The 14,685-nt window shown below is 53.8% G+C and overlaps 1 protein-coding gene across 3 annotated transcripts in view; it reads right to left on the bottom strand.

The window, feature by feature from the left end:
- The window catches only part of COL27A1 (collagen type XXVII alpha 1 chain), a 153,262-nt gene that overhangs the window by 50,889 nt on the left and 87,688 nt on the right, over positions 1–14,685 (bottom strand). For all 3 annotated transcript variants that reach the window (XM_059889056.1, NM_001206680.1, XM_059889057.1), the window contains 6 exon segments: positions 14,079–14,132; positions 12,155–12,199; positions 6,838–6,891; positions 6,151–6,204; positions 5,862–5,915; positions 1,750–1,803 (listed from right to left, as the gene is read on the bottom strand). In XM_059889056.1, the coding sequence (XP_059745039.1) occupies positions 1,750–1,803; positions 5,862–5,915; positions 6,151–6,204; positions 6,838–6,891; positions 12,155–12,199; positions 14,079–14,132 (315 nt within the window).

Raw genomic sequence — 14,685 nt, 5'->3', positions numbered from 1 at the left:
TGAGGCCCAGAGGGCACAAGGGCTTGCCAGGGTCACAGGGGAAGCCAGGAGCTACACGGGGAGATGGCCCAGATTTGAGCTCTTTAACTGGCTCAGCGGGCACCTCTCCAGTCCCCGCCCACCCTCAGGGACCACGTCATCTACGAAGTGGCCAAAGGTGGCCTGTCAGGCAGGGGACCCAGGGCACAGGGTCCGACAGGTTTTGCATCTCCACCAAACCCAGCCAGGGGAGGGGGCTTGTGTTCCTGAAGTTCCCCTTCCAGCCCTGAAGATTCTGTGGTCTGGAACCTGAGTATTATCAAGGAGGAGATACCTTCTTCAAGCCACCACTGGGAAAGATGGTCAGACGGCTGCAGGAAGCTCTGTGACTTGACGGGGGCCTGAGCCTGTGCATCCGGCAGGTTGTGGGGGGCAGGGCAGCTCCCCCTCCTGCTAACCTGGCATCCTGGGGCAGGAGAGGATGTGCAGAGGGCCAGGGTGGAACCCGGCTGCCAACGGGCCTCAGCCACTGGCAGAGACCAGGACATGGCACAAGGAGAGGCCCTGCCGGGTCCAAGGAATGCCTCTAAATCTCACCTCTCGCAGGCCGACTGCTCAGACCATCTGGTTCAGGGGAAATTGTTCAACTACTTGAAATTCAGCCAGGAAGAGAAGAGCCGTCTCAGATCCCCTGAATAAGCCTGAATACAGGCCAGGCCGCCTGCTCCACCCGTGCCATCCTGTTTCCTTTTCACAGAGCTGCTGTCCTGGCACCTGAACATCCACTGGGGGCAGGAAACCGCCCCATCAGCCCTCCCTGCCTCCAAAAAAGTCAGAATCCCTGGGTTCAAAACACAGTCTTGCCACTTTCTAGCTGTGCAACCTAAGGCAAGTCACTCAACCTCTCTGAGCCTTACTTTCCTTTTCTGTACGATGAGAATTAAGACTAGCACCTATTCTTAATTATAGGGTCATGTTGATGATTAACTGAGTCAAGGCATGTGATAGATAGTGTTCAGCACAGAGTAAGTATTAGTGATCACCTCTGGCTACCATGTTCAGGCCAGCCCTGTGTAAAACCTCCTGTGGCTCCCCACTACCCTTGAAGCATTGCCCACAGGTCTAGCTGTGGTGTCTGAGGCCCACTTGGTTTGATAGCTTCTAATTCTTGGTTTCACTCCTCTCCCTGGCTCCTCTATTGAATGGGGATTCCTAAACATGCCACTCCAGCTCACCCTAGGGCTTCCTCTCTGTCTGGAACCTGGCATCTGTTTAAGCATCTGCCTCTGCTTGACGTGTTCCCGGGTACCCTGGCCAGGTGAGATGCCTCCTCCAGGCTCCCAGGCTGCCATCAATGTGTTCATGACCCTATACTGTCTGTTTGGCCTTGATGGAGCCACAAAGCCACACAGGGGTCCTGAGGGTGCTATTCTCATGATATCTACAGAACCTCTAACAATGGCTGGCCCCTAGGAAGTGCCTAATTGCAGGCAAACGAGTGCATGAACAAACACAGGAACAGACAAAGCATTGGTGCCACAGAGCCCCCCGTGCCTCCTGGATGGCAAGGCCTGGTACTCAGAAGTGGGCTGCGAAAGATGAGTGGGGTTCCCACACTGAGAGTCACACCCAGCAGGAGCCTGGAACCCTGGCTGGTGCTCTGAAAGTCATAGATCTCAGGTCTGGGGTGGGGAGGGAAGGATCAGGAGGGGTCTCTCCAAGCAGGTGGCCCCTGCCAGCATCTGCCCCAGGGGGCTGGGCCCCACTTACCCGGCGTCCCTTTGCTCCCCTCATGCCCGGTGGGCCTCGAGATCCTGGAGGACCCTGTGGGAGGAGAAAGAGTCTGCAGAAGCCCCCTTTTCGGAAGCAAGTATAACACGGAAGAATCTGCCTGCAGTGCAAGAGACTTGGGGTCGGGAAGATTCCCCTGGAGAAGGGAATGGCAACCTACTCTAGTATTCTTGCCTAGAGAATCCCATGGACAGAGGAACCTGGCGGGCTACAGTCCATGGGGTCACAAAGAGTCGGACACAACTCAGCAACTGACACTGGGGGATAACACGGAAGGCCAGGCTTGCAACCTCAGACCGGCACTGCTCGGGGGCGGCCCCTCCCGAGCCCAGCAACTCCAGAAAGAAGCCCTAAGCACTTAGCCCAGTGGGAAGGAAGGTCTGTCGCGCCCCGCCCCCCACCCCCCAGAGAATCAGTCAAGGAGCTGCCACCTTGAGCAGGAGTCAGTGCCTGGGAATCCAGTAGCTGGGAGAAGGCATCCTGAATGGATGAGCCACTTCCTTCTTTATCTCAAAATCAACAACCAGAAGCTAGGAAGACATTCCTGACCAAAGCCTCCTCCAACGCCCACTTCACTCTTTCTCCCTCCATCAGTCAGAAGAATACGGGGGTCCCACGTCCTGTTTCCTACCCTGACCTCAAATATGACCTGAAAGCATCCAGAAGGCTCTGAAGAGGGCAGAGAGAGCCAGAGGGCAAGGGGCAAGAGGCGGCAGAGCCAGACCAGGGCCCTGCGGGGAGGGAGGGTGAACGGGAAGCAGGCATGGAGTGGGGAGGGGAGGAGGGGAGAGGCTGAGCAGAGGAGAGGCGGGTGGGGGAGGCATAAAGGAAGGAGCAGGGTCTGGCCCAGGGAGGAGGCCCGGGTTATCTCGGCTTGATGAAGGGATGACACGAAGAGACAGGGAGGGAGGAAAAGAAAACACAGAGCTGGACTTGTTCCTGGAATTCCCAGCACCTGGCCCAGAACAGGCTGATGACAAGGATTTTGGGAAGGATTGGAGAAGACAGGATAGGAAGGGAGGGATGGAGGGTGAAGAGAGGAAGCAGGCCACCTCGCTGCCTGGTTCCTCCCTGCCCCCAGCGCCTCCGAGGTTCCAGGCCCAGCTACACATGTCAGGCTGTCAGGCTGCCTCTTCACCCCAGGCAGGCCAAGGACCCCTCCAACAGCTGCAAGAGCCTCCCAGCTCAAGCGGCGATTCTCAGACTGGGCGTGCTCCCTTTCCAAGAAGAGGTGGCCTCATCCCCCACACTGAATACCAGGGAGAGGCCCAGCTCAGTTTGGGGCCTCAGGAAAAACTCTTCTTTCTGCTCTCTTTCCCAGGCCTTGAGGGGTGCAGACCCTCCAACTGCTAAAGAGCCAAGGTGAGGGCTGGATGCCAACCAGACCCCTTGTCAGCAGAGCAAGCAGGGTGTGGACCCGGGCTTGGCCCCATACAATGAGGGACTGGACTTCCGGATGATGAAGAACATGAAGACTGGGTGAGAACCACGGACCATTTTATGGAGGGATCGCAGACTGCAGAAGGCATGCAATTGCGTCACTGGGAAATTTCAGGAGCCAAGTCTTAACTCAGAGGCAGTAGGGTGCTTAAAAGAGCAGACTGTTCCACCAGAGAACTAGGTTCAAATCCCGACTCTGCCACTTACTAATTTTGTGACCTTTTGCAAGTGGCTTACACTCTCTGGGCCTCAGTTTCATCATCTATAAAATGGGTATAAGAGAGTTTTTGCCTTCTATAGTTGCTAGGAAGATGAAATGACTTGGAGGTCTTCAGTTAAGGGTTGCTGTCAGCTCTCTCAAAGAGGGAAGAGGTCAGAAACTGAGGGACCCAGGGCCTGACTGGTCCCTCTCCAAATAATGGAGGCAGTAACCCTGGCTGACCTCAGTGGACTGTAAGAGAACATGGATGTTACAGAGCTTGGAAAAGTGAAAAGTGCCAATCAGCTATGAACAGTATTATCAGAAATGTCAGTTTCACAGTCTTACTGATAATAGTAGAAATTATCATATCTAACAAACAGAGGTAGTACTTACTATTGTACCTGACTTTCCTGGTGGCTCAGACGATAAAGCATCTGCCTACAATGCGGGAGACCCAGGTTTGAACCCTGGGTCGGGAAGATCCCTTGGAGAAGGAAATGGCAACCCACTCCAGTAGTCTTGCCTGGAAAATCCCATGGACGGAGAAGCGTGGTAGGCTACAGTCCATGGGGTTGCAAAGAGTCGGACACGACTGAGCCATTTCACTTACTATTGTTCCCATTCATTAAGCACTTGCTATATTCAGGTAGTTTGCTAAACATTACGCCACGTGTGGTATCATTTATGTCTCACCACAGTCTCATCATGAATGTGGTATTATGCCGACTCACAGGTGGGGAAACTGAGGCTCAGAGATGCTATAAATGTTGCCAACAATCACACAGCTAACAAAGAGGGAGCCAGGATTTGACTCAAAGTGTCTAATTCTAAAGCTTTCTGCACCTCCATGCCATCATGGTTCCCCAGTGGCACTAGGGACAGCTGGCTGTCCAAAGAGACCCAAGTGTCCAGCCCCATACTGTAACAGAGGAAGGTCAGTGGCAACCTTGGGATCTGAAGGCAGCAACTCACTGTCTGATCTCACTAAGTCAGAGCCAACCCATTGAACAGATGGAAGCACTGAAGAAATGGGATGGGGGAGGGGCCAGAGAGCCATGGAGGCGGGAAATGCAGAGGAGGCCTGCTGCTTCTTTCTATGCATTGGCCTGAAGGCCCTGCTGTTTTCTCATCTCCTTCTGGCCTTCCTTTTTGCCCCATCAATTCTTTTCAGACTTTCCTGCTCCCGTTGGACAGATGGGCAGACTGAGGCTCAGGGAGGTCCAGACCCAGGGACACAGCTGGGATTTGATGATAGAGCACCAGCATCCTGTTCTCTGACTTTGGCCCTGCCCTGAGCACCTCCCACACTCCCGAACTCCAAGCACACCATCTCCAGGAGCATCTGCTGGGGCCTGGTCCTCGGGTCCTCTGAGTACTGGGAAGGAAGGTGGGCCAGCAGCCTTTGGGCTGGATGGGCTAGGACCCTCAGATGAATGCCTCAGTCTGCCAACCAGTCTCTCCAGCCCCAGGCCAGATGTAACTTTTTCCCTCCTTCTCACAAACAGGTGGAAACCATGCCATCAAGAGCGCAGAGCGCTGGCTTTTGATCCCAGCTCCGCACTGTGAGCTTTCCCCCTCATCAAAATTGTGGAGACTTTCCTGGTGGTCCAGTGGCTGCCAGTGCAGGGGGCCTGGGTTCAATCCCTGGTCAGGAAGCTAGATCCCACATGCCGCAACCAAGAGTGTGCAGGCTGCAACTAAAGATCCCACAGGCTACAACTAAGACTTGGCAGGGCCAAATTAAAAAAAAAAAAGAAGCTATAGCGGACTGGCAGGGCCACCTGCTGCCTGGAACCTCGATCTCTGGATGATGCTTAGTATCCAGGCTTCCTGCCCCTGGGCTAGCGCTCTGTATTCCTCCTCAGCACCCAGCACTGCCTCTCCCACCCCTCCCTGCCTTGGGATCCTCAAGAACATCCCTGATACTTCAGTCATCACGAGAAGCCCAGAACCCCTGCATCCTTGGACCCTCCGCCCACTTGTCCCAGCATTTCCCATCTTCTCCCCTGCTTTCTCCAAAGCAATGGTCACTTATCTACCGCCTTCTCTTTCCCCACGCCACAAGAGGAGCTCCTAAAGGGGAAGGACAGCTTTCTGCCCTGTTGATGGCACTTCCTGGAATGGACATGTGACACGGTACTTCCCGAGTGAATGAAGAGAGCAACAGCAGTGCTAATGCCCACGACACTCCCTTGCAATGACTGTCCCTACGTAATGAACATTAGCTGCCTGGTTTCATTTCACCTACGTGCTCGCACTATCATGACCAAGATTATTTTATCTATTTTTTCAGATAAGCACAGTTCAGGCACACAGAAGTTGAACGATCTGCTCTGGCAATATAGCGGGAAGCTGGGATTTGACCCAGGTCTGCCTGGTGTTGAGACCTAGACTCCACCATGATGCAACAGTTAAGTCTGAGCTCAGCGAACACGAAGGCTTTGCTTACCGGAGGTCCAGGCTCTCCCGGGTTTCCCACCACACCTGGGATTCCAGGATGGCCCTACCAAGAAAGAGATGAACAAGGAGGAATCAGTTCTGGAAGCTTCCTCTTCCATTTGCAATCCTGCCTCGGCCAGCTCAGACCCAGCCCAGGGCTATGCGGGCAGCAGCCAGGCCCCAGGAGGAAGGAGCTGGTCATTGTGAAGGCCTGGGGTTCTCAGAGGCAGGCAGACGACAGCAGAGCTGTCACCGTGGCTGGGACAGGAGAGGGCAAGGGGATGCAGACTGCTCCTTACCATCGACCCCTTGGGTCCGGGCGCGCCTGGGGGTCCCATCATGCCCCGGTCACCCTGTGATGGAGACAGCAATTCAGGGAGGTCACGGCAGTGGGCGGCTCTGTGGGGACAGGTGCAGAGTGCCCTCCGGGGACTAGAGAGGGACAAAGCCTTGTCCAAGATCTGTGGCCACATCACCCAGAGTCATCAGAAGCGAAGACGCCCAGCAAAGTGTGGCCATGGGCACTTAATGTGGTTCGAATCCCAGCTCTGCCACTTCCCATCTGGGTGACCTTGAGCAAGTCACCTCCCCCACTGGAGCCTTGGTTATCTGGTCTGTAAAACACACCTGCTGGCATTCATAAGGCAACTTAAAGCACTGGGATGCTTTTTTAAAAGGTAAATCTCTGCCTCCCCCTGTTGCCTGCCCGCGTGCAGTGTCAGTTTACAGCCGTGAGCAGCCCAGACCACAGGGATAACTCTCCCAGACATCTGGCTGCACTTGGGGTACTGGCCAGAGGGCAGGGTCGAAGCCCCAGGAAGTGCTGGAACAAGTGACAATGGTTCTTTGAGGGTCTGGAAGGCCAGGGCAAGGAGGAAAGGCCAGGGAGAGAGGTCTGAAACCCCCAGGGCGACTGGCCCCTTCACCTTTCCAACGTTTCAAAGCACAAGCGCTATCGCTTAGACATTCCCTCCAACGTGACTTACCTTTTCTCCCATGATTCCTGGCTCTCCGACCAGACCAACGAATCCCAGAAGTCCCTGGAAGAAACATGTACAAAAGCAAGAGAAAGAAGGAAGCAACGTGAATTCAGGGATGGACTGAGTTTCAAAGACACCTGGCCCAAGTCTCTCTTGCACTGGGGCCGTCTCCCCGTGTCTCCCGCCCCATGCCCGGTGACCCAGCTGGCGTGGGGCTGCCACCAAGGAGAAAGCTGTCTCTCTGGGCACCGTCCTGACTTCCTTCACTCCACCAGATGGTTCTGATTTCGGAGCCAAGCGGTGGGGCCGCTGCCAGCATCCCTGGGAGCACCACACATTCTTTCCCCGCCAGAAGCTGGGAGGCGGCCACGTGTGGGGAGGGGATGGGATGGGGGAGTCGGCGGGGGAGCAGGGGCAAGGTCCTTAAGTGGTGCTGGGAAAAGCGGTGCTTGTGAGAAATCTGTCCCCATCTTTTGGGGTTCTGGGGTTGTTTCAAAGAGAGAAACAAACCTGTTGGCTGGAATAGAAACACCCTAACAGCCTCTGCCAAAAGCCCTGATTGAAATCTGGGAAGTGGGAGCCCTTTTACTGTCCTGTGAAAGGCTTCCTCTCATTTCTGAAAGGGCATACACACTGTAGTTCCTGTTGCTCTTTTTAACTTCACTGGGTGATAACTGGCCCCTGTGTTCCAAGGCTCTTCTAGGCAGCTGTAGGCTTCGCTCGCTGCCCAGAGCAGGCAACTCACTCACACTCAGCAAGGATGAAGGGCTTAGTTAGAGGAGGGAGTCAGACAATTGTCAGTCCAGACCCTACTCTCTTCAGGAAAATTCCAGCAGATGGAGGTCTAGTGTGGTACAAGGGTTGCAAAAGTTGTTTTCGAAGATCCCAGGTTTGCAGCCAAGAGTTTCTGGGAGAATTAGGGAAGACCGAGGGATGAGTGAATTGGTCCCATAAAATTTGCTCCCTGTCCCCAAACCATATCCAGAAAAAAATGAGACCTTAAAACCTGATCAGAAGCAGATTGGAAATTGTTCACTAGGGCAGTGAAGCTGGCCAGGCAACTAGAGGGAAGAAAAGGCACCAGATTCCCAAGGGTCAGCTCTACAAGGTTCAGAGACAGTCTTAAAGTGTCAGCTCAGACCAGGACTGTGTGTGTCCTGCAACTGCAGCCTAGAATGCAACGCTGGTCTGGGTGGCCCCGAAGCCCATTCACCTGTCACTCCAACGCACGTGGCCATGAGCAGGGCACAGGTCTCCCTGGCACTTTAACCCCATCACCATACGGCCGGGGGCCTGTTTCCCTGGGTTCAGAGTCCCTTCAGGGTTGAAGTATGACATGAGAGGGATGAGGTTCAAGGTATGAGATCACAGCTAATAAGTCAGAGAAAATGACCAAGTATTTGTCTTTTGCAACAACCTACTTTAAAAATTACTTAGCTCATGTTCAGGGTGATAGGGGGTCCCCTAGTGACTCAGACAGTAAAGAATCCAATCCGCCTGCAATGCAGGAAACATGGGTTCGATCCCTGGGTCAAGATGATCCCCTGGAGAAGGGAATGGCAACCCATTCCAGTATTCTTGCCTAGAGAATTACATGGACAGAGGAGACTGGTGGACTACAGTCCATGGGGCCGCAAAGAGTCGGACACCTACATTCAAGGTGATAGCAATATTAATAACAACAGCTGTCACTTATGACGGGCTGAGCCCTGTAACTGACACTTTATCTACATCATCACCATTCAGCCTTTAGACTTGTGGACCCTGGGGAAACTGCAGAGCCTCTAAACCTCATGTGCAGAGTGAGAGAACTTACAAGAAATGGTTTACCCTTCCTCCCGGGGTTGTTCTGAGTATTGGTGATAATGCATGGCACATGTAGGCACTCTATAAATGGTACTTCCCTCCCATCCTATTCTAATTTATTTTAAAAGGCCACAGGGTTAAGACAGAGGCCTGAGCTCCCCACAAGGGAGCAGTCAGACGTTTAGAGGACACTGAGTAAAGGGAATAAAAACTACTCTGTTAAAAAGCCCCTGCCTGACTGGCCCAGAGAAACAGAAATTTCATAGCTACTTTAAATTTATGAGTTGTTGGGTCCTGAAAGGCAGGCAGGTCATAAACTTCAAATAAGAAGCCCACCCCTGCCCCCCCACCAAATCCTAATGAATAAGGGCCATACAGCAAGTGCCCCATTCCCTACCCCCACCCCAGGACAGGCCCCCCTCCCCACTGGGAGCACTGTTCCAGAACATCCTGGCACCCTGTCCCACGGATGGAGCTGAGGCTGGTCCAGGGAAGCCTGCCCCCGAGGCCCAGGGCTTCCACCTGGCGGGTCTGGTGGAGCAGCAGCCCCGACAGCTGTGGGCACAGCTGGCTCCTCTTGGCTGGCATGGGGCAGGGGGTGGTATTGTCACCTACAGCAGACACTGCATGGGTGGGATCCGAGTCCCCTGGGTTGGGGAGCAAGCTGGCCTGTCCTCACACAGCCTACAGATAAAGGCCTGTTGTTGACTGTGGGAGCTTTTCTCCCTCCCTCCCTGCTCTCATGACCTTCTGCTGGGTGCTGGGGGAAGCAACTGGGAACCAGACAGTCATGGATGCTCTGCTGGACTAGACATCTCAGGCTTAGGTGTTGAGATGCCTGGCTTCACCCTGGACAGAGCTTCTTAAAGGTAAGACCCATGATTTGTAAATATCTTTGTGCGCCCAGCACCTAGGACAGGGCCCAGCAGGCTGGCTGCACTCTGTTAAAAAAACCCACAAGGACTCAGGAGGTCAAGGGTTTTTAGTGTCTTCGGGGCAGGTCATGGGAACCCAGCAGGCCTGAGTGTCAACCTGGGCTCTGAGAGCGATGGCACTCCCTGGGAGATCACGGTCTAAGCACTTAACTTCTCAGAGCCTTGGTTTCCTCATTTGCAAAATGGGGATAGTAGTACATACTGCCATAGGATTGCCAGGGAACTGCTGGGATGGTATGGAAAGCGTTTGGCACACAGCCTGGTTCCTAACAGGGGCCTGATAAATGTAGCAGATACTGTGACTGTAAGGAGGTCTTTCTACTCTTCCCAGGGATCCTCGACTCTGCCATGAACGGGAAAGGCCTGCTCCTTCCCACACGGGGAAGGGGCTGAGGAACAGCAGGCTCAGCTCCAGCCCTGCTTCACAACTCAGAAAGGTCTCTGTCTTCCCTGCTCAGCTGACTGGGCAGCTAGCTGAGGTCTCTACTGAACGAGTGTGCCTGTGGTCGCCTCAGGCCAGGTTCCCACACCTCCTGCCCATTCCTTTGCTTGGTCATCTAAGTTAAACCTGTGTGTGTGTGTGTGTGTGTGTTCTTGCTTAGTCACTCAGTCACATCCGACTCTTTGTGACCCTTTGGACTGTAGCCCTCCAGGCTCCTCTGTCCATGGGATTCTCTAAAAATACTGGAGTGGGTTGTCATTTCCTCCTCCAGGGGATCTTTACTACCCAGAGACTGAACCCTCTCCTCCTGTATCTCCTGTATTGCAGGCGGATTCTTTATCCACTGAGCCATTCCTCTCCCTAAATCCCACACTTGTTAGTGTGATTGAGGAGGATCCAGGGGTTCTCAATCTGGGGTCCCTGTAAGGCTCCATGGATGCATTTCAGGGGTCCGTGAACTTGAGGGAAAAACTACAGCTGTCATTTTCGCCAGCCTCTAGTTGAAGCTGAGCACTCCCCTCAAACATGAGCTTAAGGCATGTAGGCAACATATCTACAGCACTGGTAACAGTCACAGATCTTTACACATCACATTACAGTCACTGCTGCAGAGAGCTCCAAATGTATCGGTGAGGCCGGTCACCACTTCAAAATTGAAGTCATTATCGGACCTGCCATTAGATCTCGTTATTCAAGGCAAGAATAAAGAAGCAAATCTTTGAGGAGATCACAATTTAACATAATCTCACGTTTGTATTTCAATATAATTCATTTCCTTCGTAGTCTTTTGTTTTGTATTTTGTCATTTAAAGAAGTTCTCTATTCTGAGATGGCTAGATAGCATCACCGACTCAATGGACATGAATTTGATCAAACCCCGGTAGACAAGAAAGGACAGGGGAGCCTGGCGTGCTGCAGTCCACGCAGTCGCAAAGAGTCGAACACAACTTAGTGACTGAACAACAAATTCTGAGAAGGGGTCTATGATCTTCTCCAGCCTGCCAAAAGGGTCTAAGGAACAAAATAAAAGGTTAGAACTCCAGGATAGAGGGATTTCAGAGGAAGCTTTGTGCTCTACCATCCTAGGATTCCAAGTATCTATTTCCCAAGGGCCCTACCATGAGCATAACTATGAAATTAAATTTGCTGAACGTATTGCCTTTTTTTTCCAATCAGGAAATACATCCAGGCCGCGGCAGCCCTTCCAAACTCCCGGGCTTCCCACAGAATGTGCTCGAATGACACTGGAAAGGTTTCAAAAATCCAGTCCTCCCCTTGCTTTAATTCCTTTCTTCCCCCCAACAGATGTTGTAGGCCTGGTGAGGAAGCTCCTCGTGTGCGTGACTCTCACGGCATTGATGGCGTTTCTTGGGAGAGACAAATTCTTCTGGGTCCCCAGCATCATTCCCCTTCCAGCCCGAGGCAGCCCCTTGCTGGGTTCAGAGGATGGGGTCCTTCTTTAAAGGAGTGGACGAGACTGCTACCTTCCGACCTGAGCTACGAGCCCAGAGCTTATGCTTTCAGGAGGCGCCGGGCTGCAGAGGAGGGACTAAGGCCGGTCATCCACTCATCAGCCTCCAGTGCCAAGGGCCCTGGACCTCAACACTGAAGGTTATGTTTCTCCAACTTCCTTTTCAGTGATCACGTGCAACCTCCTCTCCGCTTCAGACCCTGGCCTGACTTCCAGCATAGCCAGAGCCACTGATGTGAATTTTGTTTTCTTTATAATTTAGGGATGCCTAGACCGAGAGCCCCTGGCACGCGACTCTGCTTCTCTGCTCTTCCAGCCCTCCCGTTACATCGAGCACGGGTGGTGACTGTGAAAGGGCTCTTCCACTTTGCACGTTCTGGGAACAGTCACGTAACGTCTTTTGGGCGAATGCCCCCAGAACATCTGCGGAGTCAGGCTGTGGAACCATGGGGACTGAGATTCGTGGCTTTCTCATGCAGTGACCTCACCTCCCTGAGAGCCAGAGTTTGTCCATGTCAGTGAAGCGGGGAGATGAGCCGTTTAGGGTTAGATAACCCTAACCCGACCACTCCAGCTGGGGTTGGGGATGAATGAGGTCCATGTACGCGCTTCCCACAGCTAAGCCCTCAGTAAAGCGAGCCAGTAGGGTCCAAGACGACGGTGACTCACCTGCTCACCCACAGGCCCCGGCCGTCCAGCATCGCCTGGCTCGCCCTGCAGAGAAACAGAGGAGGGTCACTTGGGAATGGGTGGCTGGAGTCCAGGCCTCCCAGGAGACACCTGGGTCGACTGGCCTTAGGCCCCTCTGGTGGGGAGGAACCAAGAAACTCAACTGCAGTCTGGCCTTGGAAACTCCAAACAAATGGTAGGGACAAGGGACACTGGGACAAAACCTCCTCTGGCCCCAGGGACGATCCTCGTCATCATTCCCTTGGAGTGGCCCTGGGCAGGTTACCTGGCATGGGGTCTATATCTCATCTGGGACCCGCATCAACCCACGGCATTCAGCAGAAGACAGAAACTGAAGCTCACAGAGGTGGAGTGACCTGCCGAGGTCACACAGCGAGCTGGAAGTAGGGCGAGCACTGGAACTTGGGTCTGACTGATGGAGATGCCCTGCTGCACCAGGATGAGTGGGGAGCTGGGGAATCAGGGCGCTGGACTCCCAGAGATCTGCCAGCAGCTCACAAGTGACACGGAGTGGTCTCGTCTCTGCTCTGGGCTCAGTGTCCCCACTCATAAATAAGTAAAACCAAACTCATTTGCCTCCAAGCTCTCACATGCGCTGTGTCCTACGTCACCTCCATCATGTCCAACTGTGACCCCGTGGACCGTAGCCCACCAGGCTTCTCTGTCCATGGGATTCTCCAGGCAAGAATACTGGAGTGGGTTGCCGTTTCCTCCTCCAGGGGATATTCCCAAGGATCAGACCCTCGTCTCTCATGACTCCTGGACTGACAGGCGGGTTCTTTCCCACTAGCACCACCTGGGAATCCCCGAGCCCTCACACTAGGTGGCCATTCGAGATCTTGTCTGCTGGCTTTACCCCACGCTGGGGTGACTCCCACTCCTTCTGCAGCCACAGCCGCCCTGGCAAGCAGAACCGTGGGACAGATCTGCCCAGGGCCCTGTCACTGCTCCCACCACAGAAACCCAGCTGGTGTATGAGGGAGAAAGGCCCAGGCCTCAGAGGGCAGGACGTGGGCTCGGACTGGCCAGGAGTTGGGCTCACGAATGGATGGGGTGATCCCGGCTCAAACCTTAGCCTTCCCTCCAGGTCTGCCCCCAGACCTCAGGCTTGAGACCCCCAGAGGAGCCAGACAGACACAGACTCGGGGGCCATTTCTCCTGAGAGGAGGGCACTTGGACGGCCTGGCCCCCACAGTTCCACCCTAACCCTCTGTGTGTTTGCCCAGCTGTCAACTCGGCCCAGCGATCCCTGCCCAGGATGGCCAGGGAAATCCAGCCTTCAAAGGGAGTCCCTGGAAAGGTATTAAGCTGCCCATGTGTTGAGGAACACAATCTCCTACTGGGGCCAGTTCTTTTTCATTTTGATAACTTCAAAAAAAACTGTTAATAAGTGAAATGCATATTTATGGGAGATGATGGGGAAAATACAGAAGCCCAGAGAGGGAAATGGAAATCTCCGATAATCCCACTACCCAGAGCTAACCCCCGTCCACGCTCCAGGCTTTGCTCTGAGCCTTCAGGGACGCGGTCCAGCCAGCCCCGTCCATGGGCTCCTGCTGCACCGTTCCACTGCGTGACCTGCTTCGCACGTGCCCACCATCACCCCTGCCACACACGGACACCTTCCCGTCTGGTCAATCCTCCCAGCACACCGTCTTTGGTGGCTACGCTGTGCCCCATGACTTGAACACTGGTCCCCTGGTGGACACTGAGATTCTGTCCACGTTTTCCTGTTACTCATACACACTTTATGATAAATGCAGACCATCTCCTCCGCTTTTCACAACAGGTCAGGGATTCAGGGGTCATCCTAGGGCCTCATCGGTTGGCTCCCCCTCTCTCTTCTCCTCCCCTGGTGTTCCCTCCTCCCCCTTCCTGCCACGTCACTTCCAGGTCCCCTCACCTTCAAGCCATCCGGGCCAGGTCTTCCAGGAAACCCCTTCCTGCCGGGTTGACCCTGCAACAGGGAGAAGTGAGTGAGAAAAGCCAGGCCCCGAAGTCACCAGGCTGGCAGCTGTCCTTGGGGAGTCAGGGAGAGTGGTCAGCTGTGTGACCTTGGGAAGCCTCTCCCAGGCTGGTTTGTTTGTTAATGGGAATGAAGAAAACTGCTTTCAAGGAGTGAGGAAAAGGAAGGGGCTGGAACAGAAGATAAAGGACACAGGGGCATGGAGAGTTTATGCCAGTGGTTCTCAAACTGTTGCCCCGGGGCCCTCTGGGGGACCCTGAGACCCTTTCACAGGAAATTCACAAGGTCAAAACTATTTTCATAAGAATATTAAGATGTCATTTGCCTGTGTCACTCATTTTCATGAATGCAAGTAGAGTTTTCCAGAGACTACATGGCACGTGGTTTTATCCACAGATGGAGCTCAGAGGCAGACTGGAGAATCCAGCTGACTCCTATTAAGCCAGACATTAAAGAGATCTGCAAAAAACGGTAAAACAATGCCACTCTTTTCATTAGATGATTTTTGCTTTGGAAAATATAGCTTTGGCGGGTGGGGGGGGGG

Source organism: Bos taurus, chromosome 8 (assembly GCF_002263795.3).
Source record: "Bos taurus isolate L1 Dominette 01449 registration number 42190680 breed Hereford chromosome 8, ARS-UCD2.0, whole genome shotgun sequence".
NCBI classification, from domain to species: Eukaryota; Metazoa; Chordata; class Mammalia; order Artiodactyla; family Bovidae; genus Bos; species Bos taurus.
Note: the sequence above shows the minus strand (reverse complement) of the source record. Positions and strands in the feature narration are given on the sequence as shown.